We start from the raw sequence: 18,988 nt of genomic DNA on the forward strand, positions 1-18,988 counted from the left end.
GCAATAACATAACTACCCAGATTCCTTAAACAAAGCATGTTTCCTTTGACAACAAGCTATCTCGGATTGCTCTCTTACAATGGGATGAACTGCAGAGGTACCTGACTCTGTATCTCTCCACTGTACCGAAATCAGGTAACTCTGATCCAGGCATCTAATTTTTTGGTGACTGAAGTTAGGCAAGAATAATTGCACTTGTATTGTAAGTGTCAAAGCTGGACATGGTTACATAAAAACCCAGGAAATATAACTGAAAAAAATACCCAGAACATGCAGGACACAGAGAAATGCCTTTAGGCAATCACAGAAGAAAACATTTTTAATTGACTTGAGAGAATGAACTCTGGCTGCAAAGAGCAGCAAGTTGAGTTTTCATTCACATTTCTAGTCTCACCAGGCAATGGGCAAATCGTCAGGATTTTTTTCTCTTAGTCTGAATGATATTGTAACCAAAGAAAATGTAAGCTCAGCCAGGGCCAATAGAATCCTCTTTAATAGCTGTGACCTAATTCTTTCCTAACTGCATTCCTACATAAGGACTTAATTGTATGTGACCTAAGTTCTACACTCACAGGCCTAGATGGGGAAGGAGAGGAGGAGAAATGAGCTGGTAAGCACAGATTTATCTTTTCGTAGGACCTCACACAAGGCTGTCTCTGTCATTTAAGAAAAGAAACCAAAACCATCCACAGACACTGATACTTGACAGATATTAATTGATTTGCATACAAAAATGGGACTGCTTCTCTTTCAACTGAGGAGGAGAAGTTTTGGTGAGGAAAAATATTGTTTAAGCCATAAGCATCAATATGAGGCAGTAAATTGCTCAGCACTAAAACATCAGTTTTAGTCCTTTAATGACTCACTATAATGCTTTGTCAGATATTATTGCCCAGGCTGTCTCCCATTCTGGTTTGGACAGTTTCCTCCTTGAAAACTCACTTAAAAAACCTGTCAGGTGTGCTTGTGTGTGCACCTGTCAGAAAAAAGTTACAGTGACCTTACCATCTGCATCATAATTCACTTAAAAATGGTAAGAAATGCTTAGTTACTGTCAACGAGAAATGCATGCCAAACATTTCTGCTACTGCATGATATTTAATACAGTATTTTAATTTACAGTTACAAAGAACAGCTTGTTTTGTCTGCCATGTCTTCGGCGAGGAGTTCTTGACATGGGTTAGGAACAGTGCCACTTGCTATTCTAAATTCTGCGCTTCTAAATTCTGCACTCATTTTCCTCTATTTCAGAGGGTGCCGTTGCAACTGTATGCATGAAACAGTTTTTCTCCTCATTTCAATGGCGTCTTCATTGACAAATGAAGAAATTGAAGACATCATGCTGCTGCATTGAAACCAAATGAAAAAATACTGACTCAGATCCACAATACAAATCTCTGATCTTTTTTCCTTTTCATTTTGCCATATGGTTTTTGCTCTGCGATGGAAAATTAGAATTGCAAAGGGATAGTGTCTCAATGCCATTTTCTGACATGAATCATGTCATCTGCACACCTTGTAAAACGTGTGAATAACGTAACCTGGACACCCTGCAAATGCTTTATCTGCTCCTACATGAAAAAGGCATTGTATTAATATCATTTGGTAATGGGCTACTTCGAGGACAAGAGACAGAGAAAAAACTGCAACAGCCTGCTGCCTTCTCCTTTTCCGAGGGCAGAAAATCAAGATGCAATTTATGAGGCAAAGAGGGAAGGTTCACAAGCCCTCAGGAAGCAATTTTAAGTAAGGCAGCATGTCAACATGAAACTCCAGAATACCTTTTAGAAAAGCGTAGGAGAATCTTTAGAGAGACTAAGAGAGCTATGGACAGCCTTGGAGAAGTAAGCAAAGAAGAAACTTAATCTGCAGGTTCATATTAATCTGATTTTTGCCAGAACAGTGTTTCTAATCCCACAAACTGGGTACCACTGTGAGAGCGTGGAAGGTGCATAGCAGAACGCCTTTGCTCTGTGTACTTCTCTCAGCTTCTTCTGGAAGTTATCTCTCACTTAAAGATTCTCTTCATTGTCATTAAACGGCCTTGTCCTCCACAGAGCCTCTACAGTCCCTGCATAATTAGCTATGTCTCAGATTAAACAACATGCATCTTGTTCATTTAAGGGAGCTTAGTGTTCCAAGCTGATTTCCTATTAACCTTTCTTATATAAAAATACCGGGATTATTTATTACCTCTGCCATACAAAGACAGCGTGACATGTCACTTTTTTAGTTTTACCTGATGCAAAGTGGAGAGGATTTTGTGTTCCTGTAGCAGGCTAATACCTTACATGTATACACAAACACCTCTAACACCAGGCATGCTTAAGTAAATTAAGATCAGTTTCACTGCCAGAATTACAGTGTTTAATCTTGCTTCTAAAGACAAAACTGACATGAAGGAAAAATACAAAGAAAACAGGTATCTATTTGAGGCAAACAGCTGTTCAGAAAGCAAACAGGCAACTTTTCTCCTACTCAAGTTTCCATAAAGGATACAATCCAGCAAAAGTTTAGTAAGTGACTGGTACGCTGACAAATCTTGCATTTTAGGTATTTGATTGTATGAAAAATCTACTTCCTAAAGAAAAAAGGAGACAGAAAGTTACTTTTTTTTTCTTCAACACTTACAGCTGTCTTGTGAAACTAAATGGCTGCTACATTAAACTTGCGATCAACGGTGTGGAAGAAATAAGATGATCATTAATATTAATATTGGGACATAAACAGAAAGGGTCTTTTTTATGACACATAGAATTCACATTTGGGGAATTTCCAAAACTATACTTTCTTCCAACAACATTATCATTAATGGTCCTGTAATTATGCATACATATTAAAAAAACTAACAGAAAAGACAAATACATGAAGGTCGTATTTCAGAACAACCTCCTGCTTTTTATAACCCAAAGTGGGCTACAAGAAAACAACAGCAAAGGGAAGACTAGCACACAGCTACACTTCAAGAACGTGTTTCACAGTAATGACTGGCACCAGTCAATTTGAAAGGCAGGAACTGATCCCACTAAGGGTCTGATGAATTCGACAAGCAAGAAAAAAATTCTGGCTATATTTACCTCTGGCTAGAACAGTCAGCTGTACAATACACCTTCCCATGGCATGCCAAGGTTCAGAGTGTGAGAGAAAATAAAAGACTGAAATGTGCAGTGTAAAATACCCAAACATTTGGAAAAGCTATCAAATGTCAAATGAGGCAAGAAAGAATAAGGAAGGCATAAAAATTCACTTTTGCACACATCCAAGTACAATGTCTAAATTAGATTTAGAAATCCATTTTGAATTTAAACGTATACAATGCATTTTTTTTTTTGCAACCTACCTTGAGATTTTTAGGTGGTTTAAAAACGAAATATGTAGTCAATTCATTGTTGGAAGCATTCAGTTCTAGTAAGTAAGGCATGTGACTAATACAAGAAAGATCTGGTAACAAAACAAAATGTCAAATCCTGTACATGAATGCATAGGTAAATGCAGAGATCATCATGTCAAAATGTGGCAATTATGTCCAATAGCAATCAAGAATCAATTTGTAGTGACACATTCAGAAAGCGATGTTTTAAATGCAGAAATCAGATATATTAACACCTTCTACTAGAAAAAGATGGTTTCTAAACGACAAAGAATAAATATTCAAGTTCTACATTAAATTTCCATTATGTCAACTTATGTGTCTATAAGCCAGAATATAGTTTTATATTCTAGCTACCTCTAGAATGACAGAGAGACTATTTCTGTCCAAAATTATTAATTAGCAGAGAAAAGTATTTAGGCCACTACTAAAGACTAAATGACTAGTGGCTATGGAAAAGTCCCTGCTCTGTTCAGACCTAGCCTTCACAGACAAACTGTTAGTTAAATGACCCCGGAGAAGTGCCGCCTTATAAAAGTGCTGCTATTATTGGACTCCAGCACCTCAAGTGAAATGAACTTGAAAGAAATAATACAACAGGTTGCCCACCACAGCTTATTCCTTTTGATGTTAAATTAAAAAATGAGTTGGGGAGTACGGGGGAGAGGGAAGGAGTAGAAGATGATGGAGTTTACCCCAGCCTCCATTTGTTACCTTGCTAAACCCAGGATATAATTTTTACATTCTGTCACCAATGGGAAATCTTGACAAAGGGAAGCCCAAGGCTGGGAAAACTGTACCAGACATAACTTTAAATATTATGTCATCTGCACATGTAAAATCTCAACCTTAATCTTGTATTGACGTGCTTGCTTGCATTTTATCTTTGGATAATAAACTGGACAATAATCTCCATGTTCCCACTGATAAGCATATGCTGGTGCAGCTGTCTGAATGGTCCATACATCATTCTCAAGATCTAGCCATTGCCTCAGTCTGTAGAGCTGGAGTACTTACGCCACTAAAATGTAGGCCAGGCTTTGTGATATTAAAGCTACACGGTACAGTGCATTTCTCATCTTAAATGATTTCACAACCCAAGAATTTACTAGTGTATTTACTACATACCATTAATTTTATTATATGAAAGTTCCAGCTTCTGTAGGTGAATGTATCTGGAGAGAATGTTAATGTCACTTAACTCACGACCCTGGAAAAATACAGCAAAAAGACTTTAATAACTAGCTGTATAACCTCAGCTGCTCTCCCAAGAGATACACAGTAGCAGGAGACATTGAAGAGGTGCCCCAAGGTCCCTCCAGCTGGATATGTCAGAACAGGATGACATATATAGAAAGAGATGTTAGACCTGCAGACCAGCCATGAATGGAGAAAACGTCAAAAGACTTTAAAACACAACCAGGAGAGATAGCTGTAGCTAGGAAAAATGCCAGAAAACCAAGGCTGCACAGAAAAGGGAGCAGCAGCAAGTAATCTTCAAAAAGACACAACCATTTTATCGTTCTGAAGGGACAATGAATGCAGCATTCTCAGATGTTTAGCATGTTTCTCTATTTTTTTCTCCAGCTGGCTAAAGCAGGAAGATACATTTTCACACCCAAAGACTGGGTAAGGAAAACATCTTACTGCTGTTGCTACTAAGTGAAAAAACCAATATCGATACGGCAGTTGTCAGCAGGAGCCATGCTGTGTCTTGTCAAAAGTCCCATGTACATGAAATGGCATTGACAGGTAGAGACAAAAATTTGCCTCTTGAAATTTTTTTACTAGACCAACTATTTGCTGTTAAAAACAGGAAACCTTTGAGCAGCGAAGCACTTTACAAGGATGTTCTTTGCTTATACTTACTGAAAGTGACAGATTAAGATAAACGTATTCGATACCAGGGGCTGAGCGCCCCAGCTTGTGCAGTCCCTCAGCCACAGTGTCTTCATCCAACACTCCATCAAACTGACCCTATAAAATACCAGAAAGGGGGGGTCAGGGAGAGGAATGGATTAAGGGGAGATTTATGAAGCAAAATTCAACACTTGGTAGAATCTGGGGGCTGCTTGGGATGCAACCGGGAACAGAGTTTAATAAAAGTCCTCAATCAAACGCTGCTTTCAGTGCTCCATCACCCTACTAAGGCACTACACATTAGGAAAAATGATGAATACAGCCCTCAAAGCAGATAAATAGAAACATGTCATGTACTAACTCTATACATTTGAAAAGGTTCAACAGTTTTTTGTTGGGGTTGGTTTTTTTTTTTTTTTACCTTCTGGTTTAAATGCACAGCTTTAAACAGGACCTGTTTCCAGAGATGTTGGGCCATGAAACTCACATTGATTATGGATGTTAACATCTCAGCAAATCAGCACTAACATAACCCCAGTGTTGTACCCCAATATGCACATTATTGGAGGCCCTTTAAATTTGTTCAGCATGAGCAGCTAGCGCTACTCTTCAGAGAACAATCTTTGCCAAAGAAGGTACTTGACAGATGGCACTAATGAACCACTGCATAGGTTTAATGAGAAAATAAGCCAATGGCTTGTGAAATTCCTATAAGCTTGGAGAAGTCACACAACAATTGCTAATCTAGGGACCAAGATAAATAATGTTTCAAATGGTAATCATCTAAATTATAGCACCTACATGTTACAGCAATGGAGATTATAGATGCATTACCACTAGGTAAAAATATGAGGTGATAATGCTGTGGCAGTGGACACTTCAGAGCCCAGCAGAGCAGGGATAAAAAATTCACTTGGTTCCAGGGGCCTACTGAATGTCAGAGCTGGGCATATAAACAGGAAAGGGGTTTAATTTGGCCATCCACATGCCACCTTATCCTTAGTCTTTATATTACAAGAAGAGAGAGGGCTAAATCCAGAACTATCCTGGACACCACAGAGATGTAAGGGACCCTACGAAAAGACAGAAATGAGAGGTGAGGGGAAACAGACCAAACCAGCCTTTCCCCAATTTGGGGAAATGAGAAATCACTCCCACCATCTTTCCCCCACAACTACACTGAGTGATGAGGAGCTAAAAGGGCTCTTCCCTCACGAGCACACCCCTCCCCAGATAGCTGCGGGGCACTGAGCTGAACCTCTGTGTGCTGTGACTCCTCTTCGTCATCGGCCTCCTGCTTGTCTTCTTGGTGAGGCAGGCTGAGCTGTGGCTGCCGCAGGCTGGGCCTGTCCTGGGGCAGCTCCCCGGGGATCCCCTGGGAGAGGTGCTGCGGGGGCCCATGAGAAGGGGGAAGCAGCTCACCGAGGCCGCCCTCTCCCCTCTTCTCCTCGCCCCCCGCCATGAGCTGTAATAAGAAGCGAGGACGCGGAGGGAGCTGCGCTATCGGTGCTTCGCACTCGAGAACCACCCCGTCACCCCTCCGACCGGGCCGCCGCCATCTTGTTTGCTCTCCTGTTGTCGTGGAGACGGGGGAAGCGCCACTCCCCCTGCGCGGAAGAGGACTCGGGCCAGCCTGAGAGCCAGCCAATAAAAAGCGGCGGATGGAGCGGTGCAGGATGGGAGTTGTAGTTCCCTGCACGGGGCTCACTTGTAGGCGCCGCCAGACCGCAGAGCATGTTGGGAGTTGTAGTCCGCCTCACAGGCTGTCTCCTCAGGCGGTGCCACCTGGCTCGCAGAGATGCTTGTGTGGCTGAAGGCACCGCAGCTTCCCTCATGCAGCCCATCACCCTTTCTCTTCTTCCCCACTCTTCCACTGCAGGGCTTTGCCTGCATTTGTGTGTTCCAGATCTGGACACAAAGTCAATACTGTCAGACAAATAATCTTCAGGGCAGCGTTATCCAGCCACGAAGCGCCAGGCCAAAACGGGCTCTGTGCAAGATGGCGGCTTTGCTCAGCGGCACCGTAACAAGAATAAGGGCCGTGCAGTCTGTGGCCCTGACTTCCAGCCAGCTCTTTTAGTCACAGGCCAGGCTGGGTTATCCTAGTTTTTGTCTGGGAGGACTGGTTACATTGATAATTCATATTGGGAGTCTCTGCCATCCGCTGGGGTGAGGGTCTGGGTGAAAGTAATGAAATTGTGAAGTAATGCACATCCTTAAGAAAAAAGTACTATTTCAGAACTAGTGGAAAAAAAATCTATATAATTTTGCTGGAAACATTTGGGAAAATGATGAGCGATCAGGCTGTCACATCGGGGGGGGAGTAAAATGACAGCTTTTGACATATCTTTGCTTATTGTCTTGTTTTTTTATCACCACAGCCTGACTGGCTTCTGCGGTTGATTTGGGTTCGGGGGGCTTGTGGACCCGTCTTGGTGCAGTGCACCCGTGGGTAACAGCTGCTAGAGTGAGCAGCGGTGCCGCAGACTCTCTGGGGTGACGGTTTTGTTTAGCCCTGCAATCACTCCTGCACTATGTTTAAAATCACTGATTTGTTAGCATTCCTTTTTGAAGCAACAGAAAGCTCGTCACACCATGTTTTGGAGGAAGAAATAAAAATCCCTCATCGTAGCAAACAACAAGCTTTGGGCCACAAAAAAAGGTCTTACAGATACCAATCCACTCAATATAAGTCTTAAGCAAAGACGCGAAAGAGTTTTGTGCAAGCATGTTTGGTGATAAGTGGAGTTGTGCGCAGGAACCGCTTGGCTCCAGTCATGCCCTGTGGCAATGAGTTCCACAAGTTCATTAGTGCAGAGAAAAAAAAAGAAAAGTTATTTGTTTTCCCTTGTTTTAGGCCTCCCCTCTGTTCCCGGTCCATCATCAACCCTTCTTCTTACATTGCAGAACAGGGTAACATAAGAAAGTAAAGCCAGAAAATAAAGGAGGGGAGGAAGAGAAGATCTGCCAGAACATCTCTAAATACAAGTCCCTGTGAGATAAACATGGGGAGGGCACTGCTCCTCATGGTAAAACAATTTGATGTTGGGGACAAGGAATTCCTGTCAACTGCAGCGGGTCTCCAGCATGGGTTGTGACAGCCAGGTAAGCCTTGAGAGTCTTGTAATTCTGGGTTTCAGCATCACATAATTGCCTTCTCTGTATTCGTAAAAATGACACCCGTCTTTGACTGCAATGGCTATTGTGTAAAAAAAAATAAAAAAAGGAAGCTATAAAAACTCCTTATGGACATTACCCACTGACTTTTATCTTTGTGCTTCAGGGAAACATTATGATAACTGCAATAAAGCTACCCCAAATTACCTTCCTTCATTATCTCGCTGGCCATAAATGTTAAAATCCTTAATGAGATTTACTCCTTTTCCACTAAGCACCCCGTGCCTCCTCCCACAGCCCTCTGGGCACAGAGGCTGCCCCGCAAAGGCTCTTACCCAGACGGTGCATGTCTAGGGCTGTGTTCAGGGATGGGCAGCAAAGGCAATGGCTGGAGAGCTCGGGAAAAGATGGAAAATCCTGAAAAAGAAGGAGGGATCCTATCTGGGAGTATGTTTTGGGAAGCTTTCGGATTTGTTGTGATCTAGGAGAACAATTTCTGAATCATCAGAGCTACAAAGCCAAGTAGGAGCTGCTCGAAGACAGCAGCTACTTGCTCCGTATAGGGCTGCTGTAGCTGTTTCAAGTTTTCATGGTATCTAGGATATTCTCTTTCACAAAATGACACCATTTTATAGGCTACAACTGCAGATTTTGCCTTCTGCAAACAGGGAAAGTCACTTTTTGATGTGAACCCTGCACTCCCCGACTGCAGGATTATCAGCGCCTGCTTCCCTCCTGCTCTGGGACTCCCTGTAACCACAGGACGTGGCTGTCGGCCACCACGTGCCCTCCTGGCAGCCCAACACCACAGTGCATGGCTGAAATGACTGCTGCCTGTCCCCACCACACTCCTGCAGTGTCAAGTCACGCATTGGGCTGCAAACGGCATGGGAAGGCTGAACCTCACCTGATCGGTCAGTCTGCTCTGGCTGCCTGCTGCCATCCCGTGCAACGAGCACAGAAGCACCATCAGCCAGGTGGGCTGAAACACAGGCGGCAAATGCTGAGCCCATACAAACATCCCCAGCGCTCACTGCAAACCTGAAGCACCAGCTGCTTCATGGCGCCTTACACTGCACAGACCTCTTCAAAACAACTTCCTGTGCGTAAAACACCGCTGCAATGAGACAGGACAGTCCTGCCGTCTCTTTCAACTAGCATGTTTTTTTTTTTTTTTTTACTGTGCCTCCCACGTTTTCAAACAGAGGGCAATTGGGTCACCCCCAAAGAAGGTGGGACACCTTTTACCCAACTGAGTTGTGGAAACATCTCTCTTTAGCTGGGGCTTGTTCAAAGGACTGTTAAAGCGCTTTGAGCTAGCTGCAGTCTGGGAAAGCTTTGTGCTATGGAAAAGCTATGAAGTTTTAGAGAGAAAAAAAAGTGCAGAGAACCTTTTATTCTAGATCACAACTTTGGCTGAGCCTGACATCCTGCGACCACACAAGGAGCAGCACCCTGCCTACAGAGCCAGGTTGCTACTGCAGCCGGAAACACCTACAGCAGCAGAGCCCTACCAGGACCTGGTACTGCTCCTGTGGCTTTCCTGTCACTTAGCTTACGGCTGTTGGAGACTCAGGGCAGAAGGAGATGACTTGGAGCCTCGCAATTGCTCTGGAGGCTCCGTCATCTGTGGTGGGTGGCAGTGACAGCCACCAAGTGCAGACTGTGCCTGGCAGAATGCCTCGCCCCCCCAGTTTGTGGGGCGCACAGGGTGTGTGATAGGACAGAGAACACCACTGCAGCCTGTGCAAAGCACAGTAGTAACATTTGGCTGTGTCTGGGCTTAAATCCCTTTGCATGCATGTACATATATGCCTTTTTTTTGTGTCTTTTTGTCCAGTGCTCTGCCTTTGCAACCTGGAAGCCAGCCAAATGCCTCACTATTCCCCAGACTCTGTGCAGGCAGGGTAGCTTCGACTGAGTGGTGAGCAGATGGGTGGCATGAAGGCAGCTGAGATGCTCGGATTAGCGTGCAGTAGGTTTACGGGAAGATACTTGCCCGAGCTCTAAGCTCTCCAAGAGGCAAAGGCCACACGTAATCAAATTAATAGCTAGCTGGGCAGCTTGTCCGTGTAAGATGGGGCTGGAGATTTCATGGGAACAGATGATAGAAAAAGGGCAGGTCCAAATACAGTTTACATGGACTGCCATCGAGCTTGGAGCAGAGCCAGCAGGGCTAATGAGTTCTCAGCATCGAAGTGTCCCAGAGTTTATTTCCTACCATCTGGAAAATGCCTGCCCTTCCACTGGGATTTGTGATGATTCAGACAGGAGAAGGGATTATTAAAAGCTCAGAAACACACTTGTCCTCCCTCCCTGTCTCCCCCCACCCCATCTGTTTGGCTTGGCAGTGCAGGGACCGGCTGCCTGCTCATGCGTTCCTAGATAAAATGGCTCCTTTAAGACCCCTCTCCGTGGGAGATGGCAACTGGAGTGAAATTAGCCTTATGTATTTTGGGCTGGAGACAGATTGTTCCTGAATGGGGCCATTAAAAAAAGAAGCAGACTTGGGAAAACAAAATGCCTAGGTGGTAATGGTAATTTTGGTGGATGCGGAAAATAGTTGGGATGGTGGGAAAAGTCACCCCAGACCTCGTCCTTCCAGTGCCACACCCCTGGTCCAGCACAGCACATCCAGCCAGGGTGTTACAGAATATCTCGAAAGACAAGGTCAGAAACAAGTGAAAAAGAATGGAAAGAATGTAAAGAAGATACTTCACAACAAATGCACCTGGTATTTAGACATATTAAAGATGAAAACTGTCTCCAGTAACTCTCCACTAACTAGCAATAATGATTAACGCAAGGATGACTTTTAGAAAAATAGAATAGAGTGCCAAAATAGTGCCCTAAAGTTAACTTGCCTCATTATAATCTCATTATAATGTGAAAACCACACCTCCTAGCTGGAAAACACCCCCAACCCAAATAAGCCCCCTACTTTCTGAGCATCCATAGTGAATTAAAAGAGAACTGTATCTTTAAGACGAAGTAAGAAAAGTATTAACCAATAGTTAATTTAGGGGTAGGATCAGTAGGCGTAACTAACTTTGTTAACTGTTTTAAATACCTGTCATGATTTTAACCCGGTGTGCATGTTAGTAGGAGAAATCCCCCATGCATCCGGTGCTGCAATAAACCAATGTCGGCTTTCTAAACTATCATTTGGTTTGGAGAGTTTTCTTCGTTACAATTTTCAGTAACAAAGGGCTTACCCAGGACGTGGTCTCTGTCCTTAAAAGAAAGGATGAAAAACTGAGCTTTTTCCTCCAAAAATCACACAGTGCAAATTGCACGCTGAAAGCTAAGCGTGGCCATCCCAAAGGGCTGAACACTGTCGGTCCATCTTCCTCCCAGAGCCACATCCATTTTTATGCCTTGCCAAGCATTTGTGCACTTCCAGCTGCCTCCACGTCATCCCTCTGTGTCCCTGGCAGCTGCCATCACATTTTAGCTCCAGCTTTTCCATGGTCCTGGGTGAGTACTATTTCCTGGCAGGGTTTGGTGTTCCCACCCCCAAAATGTTACCCTGCCCCCCTGGTTTGCTTCATTATTGTGCTCATCTGGCCGATCCTGGAAAGAAAGGGTGGCCAGGAACGTTGGAGAAGCCGTTCACTGGCAGCTGCCCAACACCTCCACGGAGAAGGGTCAAATCTGAGGGGCGCTGCACAAAGTTGTGGGGTTTGGTTTTGTGCTGGTGCCTTTGAAGTTGTCAGGCAAGCGGGGTGGGGGTTTTAGCAGTAATTATGTACATGTAAATAACCTTCAAACACCACCCACGAGCTGCTCTTTATTAACACTTCAGCAGGCGTTAGATCCAACTTGAGCCTGTGTGCCGTGCAGGCAGCCTTTGCCACCGCAGGGCAAGCACGTGCCAGACCGTGCTCTTCATCTCATCACGCATGTGGCATTGAGGGGGTGGTGGTGGGTGCTGGAGCAGGTGGTGGTCTCAGCCTCCAGGGAAAGGGCTGTGCTTGCATCTTCATGCAGCTCATCTACAAGCTGTCTGTTTCCTTTGGTGCCCGTCCTGTTTGGAGATTTTTGTACCAGCCTGCCTTGTTCCTTGGCATCTGTTTGCAACCAGCTCTCCCGGCCCACTGTATCACTTTCAGTCAAAATTTGGGGAGGCAAATTTGCAGCACAGCTGCACAAGGAACTGTTCTGTTGGGATGAACAGCCATGGATGGTTTGGGTGAGGAATGTGACAGAAAAGGCCGAGTGCCATGATTTCATGGACTCCCATGGCCACCTCCGAACATGCAGGTCTGCAGGATGTGGGGCTTCACATCATAACATGGCAACTTTTGTCCTAGCAGCAGGAGCCCTTACTCACCTGAGTAGCCACTCTGGCCACAATGTGACATTGTACTGACTGCCTCGTTGTGACCACTGGATCTATGGAGGGGAGGGAGCATCTGCCCATATTGCTGCAGAGATCTGTCAGGTCCCATCTCATCATCTGTCTCCATATTTGACCAACCATCTGTAAGGTGTCCCCTCCAGTCCCATGTTGTCATCTCTGTGCCCAGACCACTCTTACTCAGCCTTTCCCTCCTCCATGTCCTCCACATGGCAGGGGTGACCCCTCTGTGGGAGTCGGTGGCTGTGTGCCCATCGATATCTTGGTGTCCTCCCATCCAACGTCTCTGCATTTGGTAATGCGGACTCTCTTGATCCACTAAAGGGAGGGGGGAGGATGGCACAAGAGGTTGTCTCTGGTTGCCCAGAGCTTTTGGGGTAATCTACTCACGTTTAAGGAATCATTAAAAACACAGGAGCTGTTCAAAGAGTGTCCTTCTTCTCTAATCAGCTGGGAAAGAGCTAATCATGCAGATGAGGGACTTTTACAGTTCCCCTAAACGCCTGGGCTGCTCTTCTGAGTGATTAATGAGCAACAGCTCAGTATGCAGGCTCAGTTATTCACAGCCTTATCTGACACGTTCCCATGTGAGAAGGGAGATTTCTGGATGCACCAAGGAGAGATAAATCTTCTAGGCCAATGTTCGATCAGGGGAAGGAGAATGGCTGTCCAGTAGTGTATTGGGTCTGCGTGGCGAGGTTTTAGTAGGGGGGGGCTACAGCAGGGGCTTCTGTGAGAAGCTGCTAGAAGCTTCACCTATGTCCGACAGAGCCAATGCCACCGGCTCCAAGACGGACCCACCAAGGCCGAGCCCACCAGCAACGGTGGCAGTGCCTTTGGGATAACATAGTTAAGAAGGCTGAAAAACAACGGTGCAACAGCAGCCGGAGAAGAGAGGAGTGAGAACATGTGAGAGAAAGAGCTCTGCAGACCCCAAGGTCAGGGAAGAAGGAGGGGAGGAGGTGCTCCAGGCGCCGGAGCAGAGGTTCCCCTGCAGCCCATGGTGAAGACCATGGTGAGGCAGGCTGTCGCCCTGCAGCCCATGGAGGTCCATGGTGGAGCAGATATCCACCTGCAGTCCATGGAGGACCCCACGCCGAAGCAGGTGGATGCCCGAAGAAGGCTGTGACCCCGTGGAAGCCCACACTGGAGCAGGCTCCTGGCAGAACCTGCGGAGAAAGGAGCCCACGCTGGACAGGTTTGCTGGCAAGACTTGTGATGGGACCCACGCTGGATGGAGCAGTCTGTTCCTGAAGGACTGCACCCCGTGGAAGGGACCCACACTGGAGCAGTCTGTTGCTGAAGGACTGTCTCCCATGGGAGGGACACCACACTGGAACGGGGGAAGAGTGTGAGGAGTCCTCCCCTGAGAAGGAAGGAGCAACAGAAACAATGTGTGATGAACTGACCGCAACCCCCATTCCTTGTCCCCCTGCGCGGCTGGGGGGAAGGAGACGGAGAATTCAGGAGTGAAGTTAAGCCTGGGAAGAAGGGAGGGGTGGGGGGAAGGTGTTTTTAAGGTTTGGTTTTATTTCTCATTATTCTACTCTGATTTGATTGGTAATACATTAAATTAATTTTCCCCAAGTTGAGTCTGTTTTCCCCCGTGACGATAATGGCTGAGTGATCTCCCTGTCCTCATCTCGGCCCATGAGCCTTTCGATATATTTTCTCTCCCCTGTCCAGCTGAGGAGGAGAGTGATAGAGCGGCTTTGGCGGGCACCTGATGTCCAGCCAGGGCCAACCCATCACAGGTAGCCAAGAGGGTAAGAGAAAGGGCAACCGACATCACAGCCAGCGTGGCCCAGTGAAGATCAGTGGTTTGAAGTAGATTCAGCCCCCCAAAATGTGTCTCAAAGAGCCCTCACTGCACTCTGCTTCTCAAGGTGAAAGCTCAAAGGGGATGGAGTAGTTCAGGCAGGTGAGAAGTGACTCCAGCTGTGCTAATGAAGGAAAACTCGTTAATCTGCTGTTCCCTCATTGCCAAAGGGCCTGATGTGGTACAGAGGGTGAGAGATGTTCCCCCAGACATTCAATCTCATGTCGTATTTCGAATGGTGCTTGGCTGTGGTGTGAAACGTTCCTCAAATTCTCCTGGCTCTGGAACAACAAACACTGAACTAAGGATTAAAAAAAAAAAAAAACCAAACCAGAACTGAAGCTCTAAATCAGCAGTTATTATCCTAATAAAACCTTCCCACTATTGACAGAGGGAGCATTTCATACTCAGGAGTGTTAACGGCAAACGCTGGCCTTAAATACATTGATTTACTATTCAATTATAAAAACAATCAGCTCCCAAACACATGCCACATGCAAAGCAGATTTATAGGCAGCCCTAGCACTCTCATAGTTCTTTGCACTTGCAAAAGCCCCATGCAAATTCACTCGGTGATTCACCAAGCAATAAAAGGACGTAGGGAGGAAAGGGAAATCTGAAATGCTGCCTTCGTGCTCCTGGGCAGGAAGAGAAGCCAGGTGTAAAACAGGCAGCTTGCATGCCGCTCAACTCATGCTTAATCCAGCTTTGCAGGTCCTAGTTTTCATGGTGATGGGGCAGAGGTGTCAGTCTATTTGACACCTTCCCTTCAGCTTATTCCTATGGCTGTGTTATTGCTAGTCAGCCTGCTGGGAACATGGCCAACATCCCTAAATCAGTTCCCTGCAGCCAGTGGCTTGGGTTTACTCATTTCCCCTTGATCGTCTTGTGCTTCTTGCTGCACCTCCCTGAGCTTTTCCACTGGGGAGTCTCATGGGGGGTGTGTGTGTCACATCTGAGCTGGCTGCCTTGAATTTGGAGAAGGGACAGCTGCCAGCACTCTGCACGAACAAAGCAATAGTCTTAAAATTCTTGGATGAGGGGTCAGAGGGGCTTGGGGAAGGAGCCCAGGACTCTCTTCTCTCTCTCATCAGCTCCCTGTCTTTCTGACAGTCTGACCCCACTGGGGACTTTGCCCATGAAGGCAAGGTGGCAGTGGACTTCTTCCCTCCTAATGTCTGTCCCACCCCGGAGATGGGATCCCCCTTACTTCAGTCCAACACCCTGTCTGCACCCAATCCCTCACATCCCAGAAACTCTGCTCCTCTCTGGTCCCTTGCTGGTGGTGGTGGGATGCGTCACCAGCCAGGGGACAAACAAGGCACGGTGGGGGATCAGAGATGCCTTGAAGGCTCTCCCTTTGCCTTAGGACAGAGACTGTGACAGACAATCCTGCTGGAGAAGCACTGTAGGTACCACGAGAGAGCTGATGTCTGGTTATCACAGAGCTGATGGAGCTGGCTATGTTCAGAGTCGTGAAGCCACTGCAATGTCATGTGTTGCTGCTTGTCATTGCAAGGTGTCTTTAATAGGGCAGGGGGCCAGCAAAGAGTACAGCTACTGAGGGAGGGAGAGACCTGTGGAGAGGTATTTCACCTCCAGGCCCATTCCTCTTGCATCTTCCCCTTGACGACCAGGAAAATGCAATCTGTATAATACAAATATCACCAGTTCTCCATCAGTCTCTTGTGGACCCTCTGGATTTTAGTCCCTGTAACCCTCAGCTCAGGCCTGGCCTGCCTGTGCTTGCCAGAGTCCAGCGATGGAGGGGGGACTTTGCCAGGAGCGACAGCAGTAGCGTTGCCTCACCTGAGTGGCAGAGGCATGAAAAATAACTGTGATATTCGTTTAAGTCACCGCAGGCCTTTGGAAGTGCTCAGCACCAGGGTGGGGATTCAGGCTGCTTTCTATTTCTCTTTCCTTTTCCCCAGACCTGCTTTCACCTCTCCGGTTGTCAGAGCCACAATGATGGCTGGACGCCACCGGATGAGCACACTGAGCTGTAGCAGCGGAGGGAGTGATTTGTCTGTGCCAAATGTATTTCATGCTGCAACTTGGTAGAGGAAATTACAAACACTGAAGTCCAAGGCCCTAACGGTCCAATTTTCTCCACTGATTGCCACTGTGCCTAAGCCTAACAGAGTAAATAATGAACACCAATGCAATGAACTTCCCAATAAATCGCTCCTGATGAATTTCACACAGGTCATCCAAAAGCAAATTTAATGATTATATGCTGGCCGCAGCTACCTAATTTTTTTTCCTGGCTCAGTTGTTAGATCCAATCAGCAAAGGAAGGAACATAAAATAAAATAAAATAAAATGCCTTATTTCTGAGCACGCTCCCTATTCGATGCAAAAAGCCACAACGAACTGCAGGGCACAGGCAGCTCCAGCTCGGATTGACAAGACAGCTTTGCCCGGTAATGAGAGAGCAGGGCTAGTACACCAGGGACCATGGCCTGGAGAGCAACATTTGACTTCCCTGCATCTCAGTTTCCTTTTGAGTTTATCATCCGTCACGCCTGTTTGGAGTGCAAACTCTTCAGGGCAGAACATCCCCTGCTATGCACATACACAGCGGTGGACATCCAGCCTTGCCCGAGGCTCAAGTTGCTACTGTTGATATAATTGATGTGGGTCACTGGGTATTTAAAGTGCGGTAGGATGAATCCTTGGGTAATAAATCCCTGAAATTAGAGCACAGTCAGATTTGTGGCCAAGGCCTGCAGTGATGGATGGGACTTGTGTATTGCAGTATGTTTCCACTATGGGAATTAATCCCCAGGACTAAGGATCAGTGTGCAAGTGGCCATCTGTGTGACTTCTCCATGTCTCAGCTCAGTAAAATGACTCTCTTTCCCCCCCAAAAAAAGCTCCCTACTTGTCTAAGAGCAATAGAATCAACATTACTGCAATGCTAATTTCCTCTTGGCAGCTCTGCCCCGCTCCCTGTCTGAGTGCCCTCCCCTTTATTGCTATCTACCACGTTCAAAAAGAAATTTGCAATTATGACTCATGCTAATAAAATAAAAATGCAGCCAATAAAAGGCAAAAAGAGAGTCTCAGTGGAACGATTCCTCAGCAAACCTTTCCAGCCGGCGCTGTCTCTGAATGGCTGCGCTCATCACATGTATGGCAGATTATGAGGTTGGGGGCACCCACACCATGATATTCCTGTGGGGCTTATCTATCTATCTATCTATGTATCTATCTATCTATCTATCTATGTATCTATCTATCTATCTATGCACATGTGTGTACATACATATATTTGTATGTATATCTGTCAGACAGACAAGCTTATATCATCCTTAATCAAGAGGGTGTCAAGAGGGAGGAGGCACTTGGGAGAGGACGAGCTGGTGACTGATAAGCAACTGTGAAAGGAACCAGAGCAATCTGCTTTACCTTCCACTTCTGCTGTTGTGTCTGGCACAGGCTTCAAAATAGTGTGATAATTAAAACCCAGTAAAGATTATGAGGCTGTAAAGAGGAAATTGTGAAACCCTCATGAACTTTTACAGCCCCCATGAAAATATTTCGCTTTGCGGTCTGGAGAAGTATTTCCTTGTCTCTTTAAGCACCAAAGGGCCACATCCATACAACGATTACTCTCTAAGCGCTGGCGGAGCTGACAGCATTTCATGTTGCATTACAAAACCAAACCTCTAGGCCTTGTCCATAAACCATTGTGTCCTGCAGGGTCATGTCAGGACTGCAAAACCACTTGTAGGCAAGAACTGGTGCAGAGAACATCTGCGGTCTTGTAAGAACGTACCAGATTGAGGATTGGGTCCCTACTTCAGGACAGAAGTGGGGTAATTCCTGCTGTGCGTAGCTCAGATCTAAGATAAAGGGGGTTCCTGGGTCTTTGCACAGTTTGCAATGCCCTCATGTGTTTGTTCCCTTTGGGAAACCATCTTCCATTGTGAATGTGCTATAAATGCCCCGTCTGTGTGACCAGGTTCCACAAGTTGGGATGGAGAACTTGTTACCAGACAACAGCACGCTGAAGAAAGGAAAAGTAAACGCTGGCAAGGTAGTGTCAGAAAGTTTCCCGAGGGCTGGTACTCTGAGGAGGCTTGTGCTTCTGTTGAATCTGTAAGAACAGATAAACTCAGGACAGCCAGAGTCTGCCAAAGCTGCACAAGACCACGAGCACATTCCAACATCAGTAAGGGGCTGTGTGACTCGGACCATACCCAGGAGGGTGTTGTCTGATATATGGAGATGAAGAATACAGGACTACAGACGCCTGGGTGAGACAGGGTGCTCTCAAGGGACTTTCCAAACACCTACTTAGAAGCCACTGGTGCGTCAGTACCACCCTCTTCTTCCAACCACCTTCAGGGCTGGCCTCCCAACTGTGGCTCCAGATGGGTGCTTATGAGTGTGTGTGTGGACATTTTGAGTGGATAAGCCAGCCTGTTGTCTGAATAGTTATTTACTATTAAACACA

At 46.0% G+C, this 18,988-nt stretch overlaps 1 protein-coding gene across 1 annotated transcript in view; it reads right to left on the reverse strand.

Moving 5' to 3' along the window:
• Positions 1-6,692, reverse strand: part of LRGUK (leucine rich repeats and guanylate kinase domain containing) — a 53,541-nt gene extending 46,849 nt beyond the window's left edge. Inside the window, exons 1-5 of the mRNA XM_059817035.1 lie at positions 6,489-6,692; positions 5,240-5,347; positions 4,499-4,580; positions 3,341-3,441; positions 2,500-2,581 (exon numbers count right to left, since the gene is read on the reverse strand). Of these exons, the coding sequence (XP_059673018.1) occupies positions 2,500-2,581; positions 3,341-3,441; positions 4,499-4,580; positions 5,240-5,347; positions 6,489-6,692 (577 nt within the window). The remainder of the gene's footprint in view (positions 1-2,499; positions 2,582-3,340; positions 3,442-4,498; positions 4,581-5,239; positions 5,348-6,488) is intronic.
• Between the last annotated feature and the right edge of the window lie 12,296 nt (positions 6,693-18,988).

Source organism: Gavia stellata, chromosome 4, assembly GCF_030936135.1.
Source record: "Gavia stellata isolate bGavSte3 chromosome 4, bGavSte3.hap2, whole genome shotgun sequence".
Lineage (NCBI taxonomy): Eukaryota > Metazoa > Chordata > Aves > Gaviiformes > Gaviidae > Gavia > Gavia stellata.